This window comes from Rhinopithecus bieti, unplaced genomic scaffold (assembly GCF_001698545.2).
Source record: "Rhinopithecus bieti isolate Rb0 unplaced genomic scaffold, ASM169854v2 scaffold_30732, whole genome shotgun sequence".
In the NCBI taxonomy this organism is placed as follows: Eukaryota; Metazoa; Chordata; class Mammalia; order Primates; family Cercopithecidae; genus Rhinopithecus; species Rhinopithecus bieti.
Genome location: NW_016814045.1, coordinates 5095233 through 5120189, shown reverse-complemented (window position 1 = coordinate 5120189; position 24957 = coordinate 5095233). Strand labels below are relative to the sequence as shown.

Genomic DNA, 24957 nt, shown 5'->3' with positions numbered 1-24957 from the left:
AAAAAAAAAAAAAAAAAAAAAAAAAAAAAAATTTAAAATAGTCTTTTCTTCTTATTCTTACCAATAACAGCAGCTATGTTTTTTTGAACATCTGTACTATACTAAATTCTGTGCTTGGTATTTGCCATATTTTACTTAATCATCCCAAATTTCTGTAAAAGGTATCACTTCTGTTGACAGGTTAGGAAACTGATACTCAGAAAAAGTAATGAGATTTCCCAGGGGTAGTAAGAGCTAGTTGAAGCCCAGAGCAGGCTGGAGATGTATTTGACGAAAAGGCCAAGTTGCTTCCCACTGCAACACCACATCTTTATTCTAAATAGATGAATCCTTTCTTAACTGGATTGTTGATAACTACCTTATTTGAGGAAAGAAAAGGAATCACAAGCCAAGTTTCTAGAACATATGGCCTCTAATTCTCCACCCTGACTACCCGAAATAAACAAGGTGACTACCTTTACAAGCAACAATTGGGTTGCTTTTTAAAAATTCAAAATAAATAATCATCATTGTCCTATTTTAACAAATAACAGAGAGTATATGCAGTTCTCATCATGATGCTTTCTTAAATCCTAACTGATAAACTTAAATGAGAGGCATTTGGTACAATCTGAAAAATATTCAGTTCAATTAAAAATAATTGATGCATGGTGAAATAATTCTTCCCAAAGCTGCTGTAAAATCTTCAAAAAAATAAAGCTACTTAATAATTTTCATTTCCTACAGGCTAGAGAGAAGCATTATTGCATATTAAAAATTGGAGTGTAGTTTTCCCAGAGGTAAAAGAAAGTTATTAAAACAACCTATTTATTGTTGATATAACTATCCATTTGTGCCACACAAAAAGTAACAAATTTCAGTACATTAAAAGAAAAGCTAATTAAGGCATAATTAGTATTTTCTGTATTTTGATAATTAGGGGTTAGTTGGCTATTCCTTTTCAAATTTCTATTTGATGCACCCCGACAATGCCTTTAATGAGCAACTAACGCTATTGAATCCCTCATGGCAGAGGAGTTTAGTGACCACTACTACATTACTTTCATTTATCACTGCCTCTTTACCTATAAATTAATCTAGCCCTGTAGCTATGTTGATCTACTTTATATCAATTTCTTCATCCATATCAGCTGAATATGTATGGCATTAACCTCATTTGCTAGTTGAGAAAAGCAGAATTAAAATGAGATCTAATTTCTTGTGCACAGCACAATTTCAAAACTGCCTGCTAATTTCCACCACCTGTCAGTGTGAAGCGCCTTTACTTTCTTATAATTAAATAAAACAGTATATTTTTTTACCAGCTCTGAAAAATGCTAATCTTTCAAAAGTGTTCAGTGATCATTAATCATTAGGACAGTAAAGAAGCCTTATTCAGAATGCTCATTTATCCTTTGTTTAAACTGAAAAAAATTTGTTGGCCTTTTCAGAGGAAGGAAAAAAATAAATGTACCAGATGGAATATAAAAATAAACTATTATATTCCACACTACTAAAGTTTATATTTATCTGGTTTACTGCCACATGGTGGCAAGACGCTTAACATTACATAACCAAGAGGTAGCTACTTTGATAAAATAAGCAGACATATCGTAAGCACAACTTTTGCTGAAATCAGTGGGAATCTAATAAATACACATTGCATTCATTTATGTGTAGTGGAACCTAAAGTTATAAGACTTACAATATAGTATAATTGGAGAATAATTATTGATACCATATTTTAAAATTTTTATTCTATAAACTGCAAACTATGCTACGAATTAAACTGTTGCTTAAAAGTAGTATCTGAACAATGGCAATACCATTCAAACTTAGACAATTATACTTAAGCACTTTAACTTGGACTTTGCTGATTTTCCAAAATGTATATAACAAGTAGGGAAAATGTGAAAATACAAAAAACAAGAAAATAAATGCTCATTGTTTTAGTACTAAAGACAATAAATATTTTGTCAGATTTCTTCTGTCCTTTTGCTAATATTTTAGCTTTTATTGTTTGTTTTACATCTTTGTAATCATACTATATACATGTAAGTTGATAGTCTGCAATCCTGGCTTAACAGTCATATATATTTTTCAATAAGCCTAACTTGTTAACTTTTCTCCCTGGATATTAGATAAGAGCATGAATTAGCAAAGAACAGTATACATTTGAGGAAAAAATACAAAAACACACATACTCCAATACATTATTAAAATGTTTTAATTACTTAATACCAAGCTCTCAGGCTAAACGTATATATTCTCCAAATACTAATTTGCCTTGGGAATAATATCCATTGATTATCTTCTTACACTTATCCTACCAAAACAGTATAACATATTAGTATAGAAGTGATTAAGTAATTAATATAGAGAACTTTTAAGTTATCATGAAATAAATGATTAAAAAATGAAATAATTCACAATATTCCTCATTCAGTTTTGCAGGAAACATTTGACACTAAAGGATCACCATCTTGAAAACTAAAATTATTTTGGAAATATTTCAATGATTTTTATTTACAAACTTATAGCTATTATGACTTATCTTTCCAAATGATGCTCAAGCCATCATAATATATGGATGTTAAGCATTCACTGAAGAGGAAGCAAAGATGTGGGATGGATTATTTATATAGACTGAATAGCTTCAGCATTTCTGCAGCACAAGTAAGATAGATTATATCTCATCCTAATTCCCTTCAAGCAAGATACTTACATCAATTATAAGCATTAGAAAATACTTTCAGGTATGCAGTATAAGATTCTCACTGACAACTATTTTTGACAAATAATAAAGATAATTTTAGTACTACTGTTACAGGTGAACATACTTCTAGTAAAAACTTAGTAGATGGTGTGCCTATGAGTTTATCACTGAAATACCAAAGTTACTGACGTGTATTCACACATGATCTTACTTTAAGCAACTTGAATATTTTTAAGATAGCAAACTCCACCCAAGACTCCGGTAAGGAAGGCTTCCCATCTTCATCTTACAAACTGGTTGCCAGTAGCTAGGACTATAGGTGCATTGCCACCATGCCTGGCTAATTTGTTTTTCTAGTTAAATAATGGTATATTTAATTTGGTATGAATAAATAAGAGGTATCTGGCAGAGTCTCTGAATGTCCAACAACATCCATCCTTATTCCAGAAGCAAGAACTATCACATAAATGTAAAGATCATATATGTATACATATATAATGAACTGCAGACATAAAATTTTAATTATGAAAATCTTTTATCGGGGAAAATACGCATATTTGTAGGCCTAGCCTTCCGATTTGTGGAGGAAGACTGCCTTGTTAATGATTTCCACAAGATCCAATGACTATTAAAAAAAATTACAGACTGATGGAGGACAGGGTTTTCAAGTTGTAAAATGTAGTAACTAAAACCTCTTTCAAATTGAAAGTCTTCTTTAGTGCTGACAACTCTTCAAAGTACATCTACTTGGTATTTAGGTATTTAGTCACATACTACATGGTATTTCATTTATTATTCTTATTCCTAGAATCACCAAAAAAATACCAAACACTAAAAGATAAGTGGAATACAGAAAACTTTTCTCTGCCGACATTATCACCTTCTCCCTTACTTAAAAAAAAAAAAAAAAAAATCAAACTATAATTACTCAAGAGAGCAATCCAAAAAGTGTCATTCATATCAGAATGCACGTGGAGTTTTACTTTGTGCATTTATCCACAGATATCAAATACTATAATGCTTGAGAATTTATAACCATTAAAAGTACGTAGAAAAAATGAGAGGAAAAAATAGATTAAAAATATTCTGTGGGTAAGCATATATTTTATTAAGTAATCACAAAAAATCATCATCTTTGAATTCTTCCAGGATCTAGCATAGTGCTTGGCACAAGGGAGAGAGTAAGTGTTTAATGAATGTATATATAAATAATTACATAACAAAATATAATTCTCACAAGATTTGATGTCAAATAATGGTGTATTTGGTGTGATAAATAAATAGTAAAAGTCAGCTTATTAAAAAAAATCTAAGCTCATATTTTTCCAATTTACTTCCTGTATTTCTCTAACTTACACCATAATTTTAATTACCAGTGGCTACGAAGATTTTAACTAGATTTTTCTGCCCCAAACATCCTCATCTAGTGCTTAATGCTCTTGCATCAACACTTAAATGCACTTATGGAATTCATTCTCAAAAGTATAATTTGGCAAATCTATTTATACAGCAAAGGCATTTTTAAAATAAAATAATTAGGCCTTTGGTCTGCTTTGCTCAACTTTCTGTTAAGCAGGTATAAAATGTGATTTTTAAAAAACAGTTAATATATATTACCACATAGGATAAAAAAGTGGGAAGGGGTATAGAGAAATTAATTTTTTTTAAAAGCCTATCTGAATACTGATGTATTACATATGTATTGAACGTATGACATGACTAATGAAATAAATCCCTGAGCAATAAAACTATCTAGCAGTATGTTCATTAACTTGAAATATAAGCACTAACCACTCACCAAGAAGGAAAACCTAACTAGGTCAAATTGTTATCTATTACAAAAACTGATTATGATATGTTTATTCAGTATATGGTAGTCAAAAAGTAGCCCAGAAATAGTCTGTCTGAAAAGCTTTAAAACACTTAACAGAAAAAAACCCCCAAAGTCACTAAGCAATATTCCGTTAACAATCAAGCTTCAACATATAATCTTAAAGGTCACAGGTACCTCTCCCCTATAATCTACATGATCTATTTGGCATGCTGAAATATTTAAAATGTTTCAACGTTTAGTGTTTAAAAGGTACTAAAACTGCTACTTATTCTTCACCAAAGTGAAAATTCTATGTATGAAACAGTTTGTTTAGGCTGAACTTTCTAAACACTTTTCCACCAAATTGTGTATCAAATACAAACATACAAGTTGCCAGTAATCAAAATATATCCAAGTACCAAGAAACAGTAGCTAGTTCATTATTTTAACATTGGATTGTACTTAAAGTTGTAGTAGTCTACTGCAGATACTATTATGATATGTTTTTCTATTTCCTTATTCGTGTTTTCCTTACCCAATTTAACAGTAACTGTTATTATAGTAACATACCATACAGGAAGACATAACAATTGCAGGGAAAGAATGCCATCTGCTGCTTCATATGTGTACTCAACAGTAGGAAAAAGGCTGAATAATAAGTAATTACACAAAACAATTTAGAAATCCATATACACATATGAAGCTTGAAAGTTTAGATAATTCCCATTTTTATTTTGGACAATTTGAAAATACATCAATGAGCACTTATCTTTTAGAAAATTTCTAGATTTGCAAGTATTCTGGGTACATCACAGGTATGTATGTTTATGGGGTTCATCTGATGTTTTGATAAAGGCAGACAATATGTAATAAACATCAGGGTAACTGGGGTGTATCCCTTACCTCAAGCATTTGCCATTTGTGTTAGTAGCATTCCAATTCCACTCGTTTAGTGATTTTCAAATATACAACAAATTATTGTTCACTATAGTTACACTATTGGAGCACTTATCAGCTTAATGCAAATTTCAAGTTATTCCACAAAAAAGATCTAAACGTGCTTGTGTATCACTAGTTCATGACACTTATAAACAAGGCTTTTACTCAGGTACTTAGAGCCACAGAGTCAGAATGACAGGCTCACTTCCTGGCCTTTACAAACTTATTTATAAATGACTATATTGTCCTCTTTAGAAACATGTGGTTTATATGTAGGTGACCATATAATTTATCATCCAGAGACATTTTTGAGAATGAAAGATGAAGCTATTAACTAATAATTTGCCATGACAACAAGTGTGAGCTGGGGAAACCTTAGGCAAATCTGGACATATGTTCACCTTATTTATAAATTACTATTCTGTTTTCACTCCCTCTGGCTTCATAACCTTCCCAATGCCTTGAAAATCTTCCTGAAAAGCAATTTGGAAATTTTAGGAAATATGTAAATTCAGAAGAATGAAGACAAAAAATAAAAAGGAGGAAACTAGCATAGGTGTACACTCCCAGACAAGATGGTACCCCTAACCAAGCAGCTACCTCAACACATGGTGATTTTTTCACTTCACTTTGCTATACTATTTGAATTATTTGGCACTAATAAATATTTTCTTTAGGAAGGGCAATCCTTTCTAGGAGAATTCATTTATACAATAGCATGACATCCTTGGAATGTTTTCCAGTTGACATCTGGCAGACGCAAGGTACTGGAAAGAAAGCAGACTGGCACAAATGCATACACGTGTGTGTTTTCCTGTATATGAAGATGGTGATGAATAAAAGAGATACAGGGGATTTCATCCTTTGTTGGTGAAAGATTGAATCGGATATCAAAACAAGGAATGAAGAATGAGAGCAAAAATTTCTAAGATTAACTTGTTTATTTCAAAATTTAAATCGAAGAGAGAAAGGGAATCACTTCTCTCAATTTCTGGTATCCTGTTTTGGGAGGACAGAATTCAGGCAAATTCTATTATACTATGCTTGATCAGTATCACTGTTTATGGGTCTATTTTTAAAGGAAAATACATTCCAGGATCTTAACAACCACGTATTTACTAATTTTTGGAATTTCACTCACTGTTAAGGTTTCATAATCAACCAAGACAAAACTGATGGCTATGGTAGGGTAAGCTTGAATAAACAAAGGGATTTAAGAACAAAGTTCAAAACTTCTAACTTTTGGTAGATATTCAGAAGCTAAGATGTGTGTGTGTGTGTGTATCTGTGCATGTCTGTGTGTGCGTGTTTGTGTGTCTGTGTGTTTGTATGCCTGTGTGTGGCTCTGTGTGTGCCTATGTGCACCTCTGTGTCTGTCTGTGTGTGTATATGTGTCTGTGTGTGCCTCCGTGTGTCTGTGTGTTTATATGTGTATATGTCTGTGTGTGTGTATTTTAAAAGGACTCTTCCTTATCCATTTTAAAACTTAAAATCACATTTTAATTGGATTAAAAATTAAAATGGACCTTTTCTAATAGACATTTAGTATAAAAATGTAATACTTAAAATTATTATCAATAAACTAAGATAGCTTATAATTAGAGTAAATGGTGACATATCAGGTAACAAGTAATGGATAAAAAAGTAAAAAGGAAATACTGCAAAATTCTGATACAGTCTAAGAAATATTCTAAGAGTTTTAATGTTTTAAATTATACCCTAATAAACAGGTGATCTATTTACATATATATTTAACTATTAGCTACACTCTTTTTTGTTGTTTGTTTTTTTGAGACAAGGTCTTGCTGCCTCATCCAAGCTGGAATGCAGTGGTGTGATCACAGCTCACTGCAGCCCGGAACTCCTAGACTCAAGTGATCTTCCATTCCAGCCTCATGAGTATCTGGGACTACAGGCGTGTGTCACCACGCCCAGCTAATTTTTAAAATTTTTGTAGAGACAGGGTCTTGCTATGTTGCATAGGCTGGTCTCAAACTTCTGGCCTCAAGCAATCCTTCCGCCTTATCTCCCATAGCACTAGGATTACATGGGTGAGCCACTGCGTCTGGCCTAAATACACTTTTGGTTAGTATATTTAATTCCATGAACATTCTGGAGTACTTAAATTATAAATTACTAAACTCCTGGGTGGATTATTTATGTACCTCAGAAAGAAACCATACACCTGGATGACAAACTAGTCAGTCGGTAGAGACCTGAATTTGCTATACTTTCTTGACTAGAATTCTGGTGCTCTAGACACAAGGCAGGCTGCATGTGACTGCTATGTGTCTGCTTTCCCAGACTTCCTACTCTTAAACTCCTTCTCTTACATCAGTTATTTATTTATTTATTCAGTATTTGCTGAGAATCTAATGTGAGGCTCTGCAATGGTCACTGGGAATACTACAAGCCTCAGCTATACTAACCTATCTGGATTTCTTTTAGTGTAGAGCTTTAAGGCTTTGCACATTCTGCTTTTACCTCCTAGAACATGCATCCCTCTTTCCTTCCTCTTCAGCAGCTTCAACTAATTCTTCTGGATTTCATTCAGGAATCTTCTCTCCCAGAAGCGTTTCTGATTCCCAAAATCTGGGTTAAATACACTGTCTGCTGTGTTTCCAAGGCACCAAATGCTTACCATTATTTTTGCATGCATAAAACTACATTGTAATTGTCTAAATTTGTATTTCTACTAAAATTATACATATACATGATTTAAAAAGTAAAACAGTAATAAAAAACTGCCATCCTCTGACATACTCCTCTCCATATCGATATGATTCCAATACTCAGTCAACCCACTTTCAACTCTTTCAGCTATTTCTTTTACTATTTTCATTCATTCTTCTAAACAAACATGCAGAGCTATTTCCTGATTTCAAATTTTTTCACATTATCTTTGGACTCTCTAACATAATTATGACAATGTATTCATTATTCATAACTAAATTCCATGGTACTATGATTCAATTTCCTTTTGTGTAGGAATGTTTAGTTTGACTTCCTTTTCATTTACCTAAGTTTTCTGTGATTCTATTTCTTACTAGTTGACCCTCCAACACTATTCCAGATCTGTAAAACTCAATTCCTCTCAACCTGGTCCAAGACAGCAAGTAATCTATCAGTTCTTTAAAGAAAAATGACAAAACAAAAACACCTATGACCTCCCATCTGCTCCAGTTTGAACTGGTTGCTCTTAAGGCCTGAGGCACAACTGTTACCCTAGAGTTTCCCCTGGCCTCTCTCCTGTGTTTGATCCTCTGATTCTCAGATACCATGTCTCCCCTCTTCCTCTTCTCTGGGTTTACTTTTTTAATTGAGTAGTATATAGTCTCCAGCAACTTTCAACTCCAGCAAAGTTTGAGGCTTTGTCTAAGTGAAAATGTCTTTATTCTATTTTCATACTTAAGTTTTACTGGATATACCATTTTAAGTTGAAATTCATTTTCTTTCTCAAAACTGGCAAGACAATGTTTCACTGTCTTCTATTTTAGTATTGCTATTGAGAAGACCAATATAATTTTCATTCTTAGCCCTATGAATATAACCCTTCTTCTCTCTGGAAGCTTTAAGGATCTCCTCTTTTTCCATTCCTGATGCTGTGAACTTCCAATACTATATCTTAATATGGATCTTCTTTCACTCACTTTGCTGGACCTCTGCATAGTCCTGTTCAATATGGAACCTGTTATCTTTCACTACAGGAAAATTTCTAGTATTCTTTCTTTTTCTCTTACTGGAACTCCCATTAATTCAACGTTGGACCTCCCGGATTCTCTTAATTTTCTTTTCTCTCCTACTGTCCAGTTTTATTTTAACTTTCTTTTCTGCATTCTAGGTGATATTGGCTACTTTATCTTCCAAACCTACTAAGTTTTAATTTCTTCTACCATGTCTTCCAAAGAGCTCTTCTCTGAATCATCCTTTTAGCAAAATCCTGTTCTAGTTTCATGGTTTCAATATTAATTGTTTTCCTCCAATTTCCTATTTTCTGTTTGTTTTTCTCTTTGGTTTTCATATGAGATTTTCTTCAAGAGCCTAGCCATTGTCAATTGTATTATCAGAATGAGTTACTCAAAAAAGAAGAGGAGCTTTTTGTTCACAACAGGCCTTCTCATCCAGTAAACCTCACTGTAGGGTCATAAGCAGTTAGGCTGATTTTAAAATTGAGGCTCCTATATATCTATATCTGTAGGTCTCTCTCTTGAATAAGCTTCTTCATCACAAAAGCATTTCACTAATTTCTTGCTTTGGGGTTTTAACCCTAGCTAACGGTTCATGACAACTAAGAGCTGTAAAGTGTCTAGGAATATTTTTCAGTCCAGTGTCTTATTCTTATTCCCTTGAACCTCATGTTCAAACTTCCATAAAAAACCTCCTGTCTCTTGCAAGAATTTGGGAGAGAGACAATCTCCAGTTGTGCTGGGCCAGGTAAGGGTTCTAGGAATTTAATTAATCCTAATTAAATCAGTTGTCCTATTTTTAGCCACACCCTGAACTGCAGCATTCAAAGGTATCTAGAGTCTCCAAGTTCTGAGCTTTTCCAGGGTTCTTAGGGCAAGTCATCTAACTACTGGTTTTCTTCCCTATAGGAATTTAAGGTTAAAATCTCTCAGGTACATTAAGACAGATATCACTTACACATCTGGTTGCTAGTTTCAAGTCTCCTAACATACTGTATTAGTCCGTTTTCATGCTGCTGATAAAGACATACCTGAGACTGAGTAATTTACGAAAGAGGTTTATTGGACTGACAGTTTCACATGGCTGGGGAGGCTTCACAACCATGGCACAAGGCAAGGAACAGCAAGTCATGTCTTACATGGATAGCGGCAGGCAAAAACAAGAGAGCTTGTGCAGGAAAACTCCCCTTTATAATAACCATCAGATCTCATGAGACTTCCTATCATAAGAACAGCAGGGGAAAGACCCGCCCCCATGATTCAATTACCTCCCACCGATCCCTCCCACAACACATGGGAATTCAAGATGAGATTTGGGTGGGGACACAGCCAAACCGTATCATTCCACACCTGGCCCCTTCCAAATCTCATGTACTCACATTTCAAAACCAATCATGCCATCCCAACAGTCCCCCAAAGTCTTAACTCATTTCAGCATTAACTCAAAAGTCCACAGTCCAAAGTCTCATCCAAGACAAGGCAAGTCCCTTCTGCCTATGAGCCTGTAAAATCAAAAGCAAGTTATGTCCTAGACACAATGGGGGTATAGGCATTGCATAAATACAGCCATTCCAAATGGGAGACACCAGCCAAAACAAAGGGGATACAAGCCCCATGCAAATCTGAAGTCCAGCAGGGCAGTCAAATCTTAAAGCTCCAAAATGACCTCCTTTAACTCCATGTCTCACATCCAGGTCACGATGATATACGAGGTGGGTTCCCACAGTCTTGGGTAGCTCCACTCCTGTGGCTTTGCAGGGTAGAGACTCCCCCGACTGCTTTCACAGGCTGGCATTGAATGTCTGTGGCTTTCGGCTTTTCCAGGAGAACAGCGTAAACTGTCAGTGGATCTGCCATTCTGGGGTCTGGAAGACAGTGGCCCTCTTCTCACAGCTCCACTAGATGATGCCCCAGTAGGGACAGTGTGTGGGGGCTCCAACCCCACATTTCCCTTCCACACTGCCTTAGCAGAGGTTCTCCATGAGGGCCCTGGTCCTGTAGCAAAATTCTGTCTGGGCATCCAAGCATTTCTATATATCCTCTGAAATCTAGGTGGAGGTTCCCAAACTCTAATTCTTGACTTCTGTGAATTTACAGGCTCAACACCACATGGAAGCTGCCAAAGCTCGGGGTTTGCACCCTCTGAAGCCATGGCATGAGCTCTACATTGGCCGCTTTCAGCCACAGCTGGAGCAGCTGCGACACAGGGTACCAAGTTCCTAGGCTGCACACAGCATGGGACCCTGGGCCCAGCTCATGAAACCATTTTTTCTTCCTAGGCCTCTGAACCTGTGATGGGAGGGGTTCCCCCAGAGGTCTTTGACATGCCCTGGGGACATTTTCCCCATTGTCTTGGGGATTATTATTCAGCTTCTCATTACTCATACAAATTTCTGCAGCCAGCTTGAATCTTTCCTCAGAAAATGGGATTTTCTTTTTTATTGCATTGTCAGGCTACAAATTTTCCAAACTTTTATGCTGTTTCCCTTTTAAAATTGAACAGCACCCAAGTCACCTCTTGAATGCTTTGCTTAGAAATGTCTTCCACCAGATACCCTAAATTATCACCCTCAAGTTCAAAGTTACACAAATCTCTAGGGCAGGGTCAAAATTCCACCAGTCTTGTTAAAACATAGCAAGAGTCACCTTTGTTCCAGTTCATCATCTCCATCTGAGATCACATCAGCCTGAATTTCACTGTCAATATCATTATCAGCATTTTGGTCAAAGCCATTCAACAAGTCTCTAGGAAGTTCAAAACTTTCCCACATTTTCCTGTCTTCTTTTGAGCTCTCCAAACTGTTCCAACCTCTGCCTGTTACCCAGTTCCAAAGTTGCTTCCAGATTTTCTGGTATCTCTTCAGCAATGTCCCATTCCAGTACCAATTTACTTTATTAGTCCAGACCATATAATTCTCTAATTTTTTCCTTGCAAGTGTATTATCTTTTATTGTTCTACTTTCATTATAATACAGTTTCAAGGGGATAGAAGGGTAAATGCGAAAATTTAATTTGCTATATTTAACTAGAGTTCTTGTAATTATTTCTTTTGCAAATTAAATATTTCAAATATAGAGAAAGGCATAAAATATAATAAACACCCATGCACACCCACCATGCAGACTAAGAAAATGCTACAGATATGGTTGAACTATGCCTTTTGCTCTAATCCATTCCTCTTCTCAACCAGAGATAACCATTATCCTGAATTTAGTGTTTACTAATCCCATGCATATATTATTTTTACCATAGGTAGAATTCATGAGCATACAATTTCTTAACATATTTGACATAGGAGTATCATTTGTATCCTTGTATGACTTTTTTCATACCACATTGTGGATGGTTTTATACATTTATCCAAAAATAAATGTAGTTTTAGATCATTTATTTTCATTGTTATACAAAAATTCCACTGTGTGACTACACCATAATTCATCCATTCTTCTACTGATGGGCAAGTTCCCACTTTTTTTTCACAATTACACACCAGTCTTCTGTGAATAACCTTTTGTAAAAAAAAAAAAATTACTTGAGGCATAATATGAAGTGCATAAATCATAGTATGACCTCAGTGTGTCTTTATATACGTTTACACTCACTTTATATATGTTTACACTCATGTAAGCCCCATCAACATAAAACATTTCAAGGTACCCAGAAGGCTCCCAGTGAGTGTAAAGTGGTATCATATTCATCCCAGTGAGTGTAAAGTGGTATCTAATTCCGGCACTGACATGAATTTCTACAATAAATAATGATGCTGAAGATCTTTCCATGTCCTTATTGGGCATTCATACATTTTCTTTGAAGAAATGTCCGTTTAGATCTTGCCCATTTAAAAAACTGGGTTATTTATCTTTTTATTACAGAGTTATAAGAATTCTTTATAGATTCTAGATGCAAGACCTTTATCAAATATGATATGCAAATATCTTCTCCCATTTTTGTAGGTTGCACTTTCACTTTCTTGATGATGTCCTCTGAAGTAAAAAAGTTTTTAAATGAAGTCCAATGTATCTTTTTCTTTAGTGGCTTGAGCTTTTGATGTCATAGCTAAGAAACCATTGTCCAAAGTCATAAAGACTTACTTCTATGTTTTAAGCATTTTATATTTTTCTCACCTTTAGATCTGATTCATTTTGAGTTAACTTTTGTGTATGGTGTGAGAGAGGGGACTAACTTCATTCTTTTGAATGTGAATATCCAGTGGTACCAGCACCATTTGTTGAAAATTCTTTCACTACTGAGTTATCTCGATGCCCTTGTCAAAAATCACCTATCTACAAATGTGAAGGTTTTTACCTGGACTCTCCATTCTATATCATTCATTTATATGTATATTCTTACCACACTGTCTTACTATTCTTACTATAATAACTTTATTGTAAGTAATAACTTACTGCTGCTTTGTAGTAAGTTTTGAAATTGGAAAGTGTGAGTATTCCAACTTTGTTTTTGGCCAAGATTGTTTTGGTTATGCAGCGTTCTTTTAATTTCACATGAATTTAAGGATAAACTTGTCAATTCCTGCAAAGACCACAGCTAGGATTTTGGTACAGACTGTGTCAAACCTAGATCAACTTGAAGAGCACTGCTATCTTAACAATATTAAGTCTTGTAATCCATGACTATAAGCTATCTTTCCAGTTATTACATTCCCTTTAATTTGTTTCAACAATGTTTTATGGTTTTCAGATTATAAGTTTTACACTTCTTTTGTTAAATTTATTCCTATTTAATTCTTTCTGGTGCTATTATAAATGGAATGTTTTGTTCATTTTGTTTTTGGTTTGTTTATCCAAGTACACAGAAATTCAGTCGAGTTTTTGTATTGATCTTATATCCTGCAAACTTACCGATGTTATTAGTTCTAACAGTTTTTCAGTGGATCCTTAGGATTTCCTATACATAAGATCATGTCATCTGCATTTAGAGTTGTAATCCCTTTATTCTAGATTTCCTTTGTTTTAAAAAATCTGAATGTCTTTTTTTTTTTTTTTTTTTGCCTATTCATCTGGCTAGAACCCCTAGTACACTATTTAATAGAAGAGAAGGGAGTAGCCATCATTGTCTTATTCTCGATCATAAGAGAAAGTACTTATAAGATGTTGGAATCCATTTTCCATTTTTTAATAGCTTTTACATCTATATTAAGACCCTAGTACTATTCAAAGAACAGAGAGAAAAAGAATAAAAAACAAACAGAGCTGCAGAAAAAAATGTGGGAAATTCATATGTTAAAACCTAATTTCCAATGTGATGGTTTTAAGACAGAGGGCCTTTGGGAGAGAATTATAAGGGGGATTAGTGCCCTTATAAAAGTGGTAAAGAACCTAGTTGAATTATTGTTTGTGTCTTACTGTTTTGTAAAAAAGAACTTGTAAGGAATGATACAGAATATTTGGCTGAATAAATTTCTTTCTTTTTTTTTGAGACTGGAGTCTCACTCTGTCACCCAGGCTGGTGTACAGTGGCACGATCTCAGTTCACTGCAACCTCTGCCTCCCAGGTTCATGCAATTCTGTCTCAGCCTCCAGAGTAGCTGGGACTACAGGTGCATGCCACCACGCCTGGCTAATTTTTGTATTTTTAGTAGAGACGAGGTTTCACCACATTGGTCAGGCTGGTCTCGAACTCCTGACCTCAGGTGATCCACCCGCCTCGGCCTCTCAAAGTGCTGGGATTACAGGTGTGAGCCACCACGCCCAGCTGGCTGAATAAATTTCTAAGCAAAATGGTAGCTTGGTTTCCCTTGAATGTTTATAATTAAAAAAATGAGAAGAAAAATGATTTAAAGACAAAATTATTAATCAAAAGGAAAAAGAACTTAAAGGTTTGAAAAATTATCAGCCTGTCCATACTGTAAAAAATGAGAAAGTGTGTTCAGGAGAGAACACAAACGGTGTGGCTGGACTGGCAGGTACTATTCATCAAGACAAGGGAAAAAATGACCCTGAAAGTGTATCACAGATCTTTGGGGCTGTCTCCCAGTCTGTCTCCCAGGCCCAGAGTACAAGTGCCTGGAAGAAAGAATGACTTCAAAGGAAGGGCCATAGGTACTCACAGGACCCTAGCACGTGCTACCTGGCCCTGCCTTAATACTCCACTCCCCACATTCTTATGCAGTGCTCCTTGGCTGCCCCCGGTGCAGTTCCACAGGCCCACGTGCAGCCTGCGCTATAGGGATTACCCCTTCAGAGGGCACAGATAGTAAATACTGGTGGCACACATGCAGTACCACCTCCTCCAGCTTGCAAAATGCTCAAGCCATGGGGGTGTGGCCACCTCCATTTCCAAAATTAGAGCTGCCTGGAGCTTCAGGTGTACAACTCAGGCAGAGGGTTTCTATGAGGACAGGGCCACCAGAGAAAGTCCCCACTATGGCAATGCCTAGTGGAGTCATGGAGGCAGAGTCATCTCTGGAACTCTAGACTAAAAAAGCCACTGGCATGTGATTCAATCCTGGGAGAGCGGCCGGCACCCAACTCCAACATATGAGAACTCTACCACCTAGAGCCTTGGGAGCCTAATTCCTACCCCAGTGTGTTCAGAAGGTAGGATGTTAAGTCAAAGTCAAAGATTATTCTGGAGCCTGAAGATTTAATGTTGCCTTAAGTTTTGAACCTGTTCGAGACCTGTCATTTCTTCATTGCTGTGTCTCCCTTGTGGAATGGCAAGGTCTATCCTGTGCCTGTCCCACCAATGTATTTTGGAAGCATATGACGTTATCTGATTTAACAGGCTCACAGCTAGAGGGGTAATTTGGCGCCGAATGAATCATCATGGAGTCTCAATATCTCATTTAGATGATATTTACATGAGACTCTAGGCTTCAGACTTTGGAGCTGATTGTAGGATAAACTAAGAGTTTGGGGACTAAACTAGAATGGAATGGCGTTTTGCATAGGAAAAGGACACGCACTTTGTGGGGCAAGTGTGAAATGCTATGGTCTGAATGTTTATGTCCCTGACAAAATCATATGTTGAAATCTAATCCCCAGCATGATGATATTAAGAGGTAGGACCTTTGGAGACAATTAGGTCATGAAGGCAGAGCTCTCATGGAGGAGACTAGTGTCCTCATAAGAGGTCTGAGAGAGTTTGTGTGCCCTTTCTACTATGTGAACACACAGGGAGATGGCAGCAACTATGAAAATGGAAAAGGGCTCCTACCAGACACAAAATCTGCCAGCCTTGATCTTGAACTTCTCAGACTCTCAAACTGTGAGAAACAAATGTTTGCTGTTTATGGTATTTGTTAACAGCAGCTCAGAGGACTAAGCCAATGTTTACTGACCATTGTGATTTCTTTTTCTGTGAAGTGTTTATTCATTTATTTTGGCCACTTTACTACTAGGTAGCTTTTCTCTTATTTATTCACAGAAATTACATAACTAAATGTTGATTCTCCATAAGTCACATGTATTATGAATGTATTCCTACAGTTTTTCTTTATTACTCTGTCTATTGTGTCTTCTGATTCACAGTTTTCACTTTTAATATAGGTCTAGAAGTTACCAACTTTTGAGTTTAGAGCTTAGCCTTTTTATGTCGTAAAAGATTCTTCCCTATCCCTAAATCATAATATTCTGCTTTTCATATTTAGAGTCTGTCTTCTACTAGAAACTGATTTTTGCATGATATGAAGTCATAATCCAAATTTTCACATACAGATAACCAAAAATCCCAGCAGTATGTATTTAATAGTCTGTCTGGTCCTCATTTCATCATAGGCTATTTGAATGCATACATGAATCAATTTTATAATTTTTCCCTTATTTGCCCATGTTCCCTTTAACAAAAAACTTACAGGGGAGATGGATGATCCTATTCACTTTTGTATCCCTGGCATTAATACACAGTGGTTACTTATCAGTAGTCACTGAGTAATGAACAGGAACAAACCAAAGGAAAAAAGGCAGCAGCACATATGAATCATGTTATAAAGTGGAATGAAAAGAAATGATTTCAAAGGTAGGCAAAGTTTCATCATAAGCAAGAATTCATTTTATAAGTAACAAGAAACCAATAAAAAAATTTAAGCAGAAAAATTGCACAGGAAAAATTTTTCTTAAAGACTGGCCAAACTTAAAGTCTGACAAAAGCACATATAATGACAATAGAAACAGACACCTACCCTGCTGGGCGAGAGAAAATAAACTGTTACAACACATAGGAAGGCAACCTAATAATATCTAGTAAAGCTTAAGATATGTACATTTTATAGCCCAGCAATTCTACTATTTATCTTCACAAAACTCTTACATATGCATGAGGAGGCAGATATGAGAATATTTACTGCAGTATTGTTTGGAAAAATTGAAAATCTGGAAACGATCTAGCATATCAACAATAAAATGACTGTATAATGGCATAGTAATCCACTTGAATACCACTCACTAATTAAAATAATTAGAACTATATGTGTCATTATGAATAAATCTCAAAAATAGTGATCAAAAAAGATGATTTCCGGCCGGGTGTGGTGGCTCATGCTTGTAATCCCAACACTTAGGGAAGCCAAGATGGGTGGATCACCTGAGGTCAGGAGTTTGAAACCAGCTTGGCCAACATGGTGAAACCTCATCTCTACTAAAAATACAATAAAATTAGCCAGGCGTGGTGGCGCATGCCTGTAATCCAAGCTACTTGGGAGGCTGAGGCAGGAAAATAGCTTGAACCTGGGAGGCAGTGATTGCAGTGAGTTAAAATCGCGCCATTGCAGTCCAGCCTGGACGACAAGAGTGAAACTCCACCTCAAAAAAAAAAAAAAAAAGGAATTCCTAAAGATCCAAACTGCATAATACTTTTATATAAAGTTAATAGTGCTGTGTTTTGTTTATAAATACACAGAAATGTAGAAAAAGTACAAAATCATGGATGAGAATAATACTAAATTTAGGACAGTGGTTACTTTGGGGCAAGAAGCTAGATAAATAAAATCGGAGCAGCAACAGGATTATTAATGTTTAACTCAAAAATATACAGATCTAAAGCAAATATAGCAAAGCATTAAGACTTGACAAAACTGAACGATGGGCATATGAGTGTTCATTACATTATTCTCCTTAGTTTTCTAATAAAAAATACTCTGGTGGCAGTATGGAAAATAGACTAGAGTGGGAAGAAGCAAAATGGAAACAAAGAGGGCAAGTAGAATACTTCTGAAATTCCATGGGAAATGACAAGCAGTGAGAGTAAGGCTAAAAAGAAACGGGCAGAAGAAAGGAGTACACCTGAGAGATACTCTGAAAATAAAATTCACAGGATTAGGTGACAGATTGGATACAAGAGGTACAAAACGGAAATTCAACCCTTCTTTAATATAGGAGAAGTAGGAAGAGAGAGTTTTAAAAGATAGTGAGTTCCTTTTTGGAAATAGGTTTGAAGGGCCCAGTCAACATACCAGTGGAAAGATCCAATAGAAAGGAGGCAATATACCAAAGTGGTCGGCAGCTCAGGCTCTGCAGTCAGGTGCTAGGGTTCAAATTCAGGTTGAACCACTGAAACGCATTAGTTAACCACTCTAAACCTCAATTTCCATGTCTACAGAAAGGGAGGATGTTAACAAAATCGCTATTTTCATAGCATTTTGTGAGAATGAAATTATATAATGCCTTTCAAGTCCTGGGCAAAATATGTGACACAGACTTATTGCTCAATAAATGCCTATAGCTACTGTTTCAACATTTTTCTCAGGTATAGGACTTCTACCACATACATCACTTAGGACATTTTAGTAATTCCACCTTGGTTCCTAAATAACTTATTTCTATAAATTATATTCTGCTGTCTATACAGGCTTTTATAAAATGTTCAAGATGCTTAATGTCATACTTTATAACTGCTGAATAATTTCACTCAAGTCAGCGTAATTTTCCAACTCAAGAATATATCCTTTATTACCTGAAAGTATTATACATGAGATCTAGGTCAAATTCCTATAGAATTCTACTAAATACACACATTCAACAGTAAGTTGAAAGCACACAAACAATACATACATGCCAGGCTCTTTCAGACGATAACAATAAACAAGGCAGAAATAGTACTAACCAAAATTATAGTCTATTCACTAACAAGTAATTACAAAGCAGTGTAATAAATATTAAAACAGGGAACAAATGGGTGCTACAGAACACAGACAAAAAGAACACTCAGAACTTGAGAGTTAAAAAGGGTATCCTAAAGGATGGGGTCTCTGACGACAATAAGTAGTTGGCAGAATAAGGCAGAGAAGTGAAAACTGGATTAAAAAAAAAAAAATAGTGTCTTAACCCATTTATGCCTGAGGTTGGAATTGTTTGAATTTTTGCAATCAGACCTTGGCGATGACCTTCAGCAGTAGGATATAAATAACTCCTGCATGCTCAGTGTTCCAATAATGGAACACTAGGCATAATTAAGCAGGGGGAACATTTTCTCCTAATACCTGGAATGAACAGACAGTACAGACTGTTGAACCTGAAATAAGTTTACCACATATAAAGTATGCAGTGCAAGTATGGTGTACTGAAGTATGAAGCTGGCGACATATGCAGAAGAGAGATTGGGAAGAACCTTGAAGTCATGCACTATATGATGCAATTAAATGAGACTGCTTAAAAGTGCTTAGCACAGTTCCTGGTACAAAATAAGCACACATTAATTGTTAAACATTCATTTGCTATTATCTAGTACTCTCCCACTTTTTGTCACAATTTGGAATCAGACAATACACCCACCAAGAAATATGTTCTACCCACTCTTCTTTACATAGTTGGTTGCTAAAAAAATTGTATATATAGTACTTTATAGTACTTATGAAATGTCTTAGAGAGTCTGTTCTTTCATTAGTAAAATGAGGACATTAACACCAACCTTGCAAGCCTACAGTAAGGAATAAAGCTAGTATGAAGAGTTCCTAGGAGAGTGACAGGACACATAATTAAGGACTTCCGAAAATGATTTCTATTAAAACAGATTAGCAGGTAAGTCAGAGAAATTAGAAAGTAGGAAGATTTAGTTTCACTCTGGGATTATGCAATAGAAATGCCTTAGAAATTTTGTCACCTTCTTTTAATAGGGTAAGATACACACACCAACAAGGTTAAAGTTACAATAAAGGAGTCAATACCATTCTGATGACGTGTTTACTTTTTCCTAAAGTGCAAGCCTTTTCAAAAACGAAAACTAATCTGTAATTTGCTTTTTTCACAATTACCTTACATTAAAAGTTTTCAAAGAAAATCCAAAATCCCATAGCCCTAAAACAACTAGTCTCATTTTACATATTTCCTTCCAGGTGCTTTCAAAACAATAATTAGGTTTTTCTACTCCATATTATAGTGTTTTGATTTAAGACCTACACCAAATGGATATTGTATTAGCAATATTTTGAGGGTAACCCTTTTGCAAAGGCAAAGATACTCCTCTGGACATATTAAACAAGAAGATTTATCATCATTTGATTTATATTCAATCTTCAAGTATCACATCTGGGACTATAAAAAAGGCACTCTGTTATATAAATTTTATAGTATGTAATTATTGTCTGATTCTAATTTGTCTTACTGACAACCTAAAATATTTATTTCTAGCTACTCTTTTTCTTCCAAATGGTCTCATTCGGTGGCAGCTAAATTCTAAGAGAATTTTATTGATATTAATCCTAAATGACAATATCATAATATATTTGAGAAACAAATTATCAAGTGACATCATTTCCTTAAAAAAGTAAAGAATATTTTACCTGAAATAAACGAAAGGATAATCTTAAAATCAAACAAAATATTTTTTTCACACTACTACACAATTATTATCAGAAAATCCTAAGTAAACTGAAGGTTAAGTTAAATTTCCTAAGACAAAACAGCTAAAATGAGTATAAAAAGTTTATTTTAGAATTTTCAAATAAAAAATCCTACAACATCACTAAAACAAACTGTAAGTTCAAAAGAAATGAGAATATCCTTAGGACTTCTTATGGAGAAGATTTTACTCAGTGTCAGTATCTAATTCTACTAAATATCTGCTTAGGGTTCACATAAATGCCCTTAATAATCTTTCATTAGATTTTAAGATCAAGCCATCTTAACTTGCTGATGCTAAACATTCAATTATCATACTATGAGTATTCCTAACATTAAGGTTATTTGCAGTCTCTTAAGGACACATCTAATTTTCCTAGTCCTCGTTATTTAATCATCTAAAAATGCCAAGAAATTAGTGAAACATACCAGAAGCCACATAAATAAGTAAGTGTCCAAAAAACCCCGGAACTACTAAAACAGCAAATCTTATCCTTTCAGTCTTGAAATACAATAGGGCAAAATTGATTCGTGTTTAAAATAATCTCAACTATTTAATGACTATCCATGTAAAACATATTCACTACCTCTCTTGTCACTCAATCTTTAAAGAAAATGGTAAATTAGGTATAAAACAAGCAACTTAATTTTACATTGCACTTCAATACCAATTCATCAATGGATTAATCAATTACACATCTTATGTAGAAATTTCCCAAATATATCATTCAGTTATATATGTACATCTTTCTTCATCTCCAATAACATGTTTTAAACTCTCTAGTAGTAAAAACCTACCTTTGAGGTTCTTTGAAGTTGATCACCAACATATGTTTTACGAAACTGATCCAAGAACCACAGAATTGCAAGCTCTATTTTCTCATTAGAACACCGAGGCAATCCAGTATCCATTAAAGATATAAGCTGAAAAACTCTTCATGGGGGGGGGGGGAAGCTTCAGTACAAAATCTTAGAGAAACAACATTAAAACACTTACCATAAATGTAATATGATATATAATCACTGTAAAAAGTGGGAAAATACAAAAACACATAAAGAAAATATTTTTTGAATCATCTGAAATCCTAATACTAAGAGATATTACAACTTGGTCTAATTCCTTCTAGCCTTTTTTCCCTAAGACATACACACACATCCACATAAATGCAAAACTCTGTATGTATATACAGATATTATTTTACTAAAAACTGATAAAATAAATGCATGGCATACACATAAAAAATCCTATACATAGATATAAATTTTCAGTAAAAGAAGAATGATATTAAGTATGTAGTCTAGTATTTCACTTTTTAACTTAATCTTATATTTCTAAATAATTAAATATTTTGAGGTTATGACTCAAAGTTCAAAAAAAATCCAGACGTACATCTATCAAAAGTTATATTCCACCCTTAATGAATAATAAAATTTTACCTTAAACTACAAGGTGATCTTAACAAAATCAAATATTTCTAACACCAGTTAAACTATTAAGAGAAAATCATAACTTTTCTATTTATTATTATTCAAAACTATTATTAGGAAATTATAAATGAACTGAAGATTATGTTAAATTTCCTACAGAAAAGCTTAATTCAATATAATGAAAACTTAGTGCAGAACCTCAAAAAAGAAATCCTTCAGTATTATCTATTTTCATTAAAATTTTCTGGTGGATGACTGCCAAGTACCTTGTGCTAACAAAATCAATATAATACTTTTTCAAGAGACAGAAGTAGAGGTTGTTGAGGAAGCAGTACCCTTTTCTAATTTGCACAAAGGCAGCTCTGCCTAGCCCTGACACATCCAGCTTTCCATATATGCACACATGAACATATACACACACATTATTAATAGTTTATATGTCCTTTCAGATAATGTTTTATGTATGTACATGCAAATATGACTACAGATTCTCCTCCCAAACCTTCTGAACACATAGAACATATTACCCACATGGTTCTAAGCTTAGCTTTTTCCATTTAACAATCTATCTTAGAGCTCTTTACACATCAGACATAAGGTTCCTCATACTCTTCTGAAGCTGTTTAACATTCCATTATATAAATACACCATAATATTTTCAAACATTCCCCTACTGATGGACGCTAAAGTTGTTTACAATTTTTTTGCTGTTACAAAATGCTGCAATTAACAATCTTGCATATGTCATTTCACACATGTCCATCTATAACATACATTTCAAAAAGTCAAGCTACTCACTCAAATGCATAAATTATTATAATTTTGATAGCTATTACCAAAGTGCACTCCATAAAAATTAAAATAATTTATACTCTTACCATCACTCCATAAGAGTATCTATATACATACAGACAAGATAATTCAGGATGACAGAAAATTAGAATTTCTGGAAAGTGGAAAAATGGCATCTCAGTGTATTTTAATTTGTATACCTCTTACGCATGCGAGGTTAAAAATTTTTCATGTCATTTTCTGTGACCTGTTTGCTCATATACTTTGCTGATTTTTTTTCCATTTGGTTGTCTTTTAATTACTGAGGTTTACAAATTATTTACACATCAGAGGGTGACCTCTTTGCCTACAACTGAACTGTAAACAACTTTGTGTTTCAATTGTCTCTTGGCTTTATGACAAAGGTCCCCAACCCCAGGCTGCAGACCGGTATTAGTCCGCGGCCTGTCAGGAAACAGGCTGCCCAGCAGGAGGTGGGCAATGAGCAAGCAAGCATTATCGCCCGAGCTCTGCCTCCTGTCAGATCAGTGGCAGCATGATTCTCACAGGAGTGCAAACCCTACTGTGAACTGTGCATGTGAGGGATCTAGGTTGTGTGCTCTTTATGATAATCTAATGCCTGGTGATCTGAGGTGGAACAGTTTCATCCTGAAACCATCCCCTGCCCTGGTCCATGGAAAAACTGTCTTCCGCTAAACCAGTCCCTAGGACCACTGCTTTATAATGTTTAATGCCATGCAGAAGTTTTGTTACTGTTTTCTCATGCAGAAAATTTGATCAATTTTTTCTTTCATGGATTTTGCACAATAGCAAGGTCTTACCTGAATCTGAGGAATTTTGTGATTCTTTTTTTCTACATTTACCTCTATGATACATTGGGATTCATCTTGATTATACAGTGTGAGACAGGGAGCTAACATTATTTTTTAAAGATGCCTATCCAGTTGCTTCAAAACCATTTACTTCCTGTAGAGTTTATCTTTTGTTCACCATTATGAAGTACTTATCATATATACTAGGATTCACTTAAGCATTCAAAACACTTACTGAACCCTTTATTCTTTTCTACACTCCATCCCACTAAATATATCCTGACCAATTATTTTTACCATATTATTAAATAATTTTCCAAAGCAGTGTTTTTAATGGTTGCATAAAAGTAAGGCTACATCAAAATTTAATCATCTTATTTTGGATAAAAATTCATATTTCTAAGTAAAACATAACTACTTTCCCCTCCTTTACCCTCAATGACTTCTCGAAACAAAATATCTAAGTCACAGCATACGAACTTTTTCAAAAACTTGCTATGTATTGCCAACATGTTAAGAAAAAATATTTTGACAAGCGTTTTTATTGTGATTATTTCCTATATTTATAAATAAAGCTACTTATTTAAAAGTACCCTTTGCATACTAAATATCCTCAGTACTGCTACGATTTACGGAGAACTTGCTAAGGAATTAGATTTAAGAATTAGATTGTTATAACCAGGTTTTGAGGATTTTTTCCCTAAAATGATGTTTGATACGCTTATCCTCTAATTTTGAGAGGAGGAGTAAAGCTAAATTTTAAAATCTGTGTACTGGTGAATTAGCAGATTATTGGAGTAGGTTTTAGTTAAATAAATAGATGGATACATCAAACTTCATCTCTGGAGCCAAGTGATTTGTCAAGTGACTTAAAGAAGGTGTATCTTGCTTTTAAATTCTTTACTGCATAGGACCTCCCCTCTCCTACTCAAGTTCTTTGTTGATTTTATGTACTTTCTCTTGTTTATTTTTATTTCCTTTTTATAGCACACATTCCCAA

General features: G+C 34.8%; 1 protein-coding gene across 1 annotated transcript in view; it reads right to left on the bottom strand.

Moving 5' to 3' along the window:
* The window catches only part of RANBP17 (RAN binding protein 17), a 436018-nt gene that overhangs the window by 318632 nt on the left and 92429 nt on the right, over positions 1 to 24957 (bottom strand). The window contains exon 14 of the mRNA XM_017849438.1: positions 21724 to 21859. Coding sequence (XP_017704927.1) covers positions 21724 to 21859 — 136 coding nt within the window. The remainder of the gene's footprint in view (positions 1 to 21723; positions 21860 to 24957) is intronic.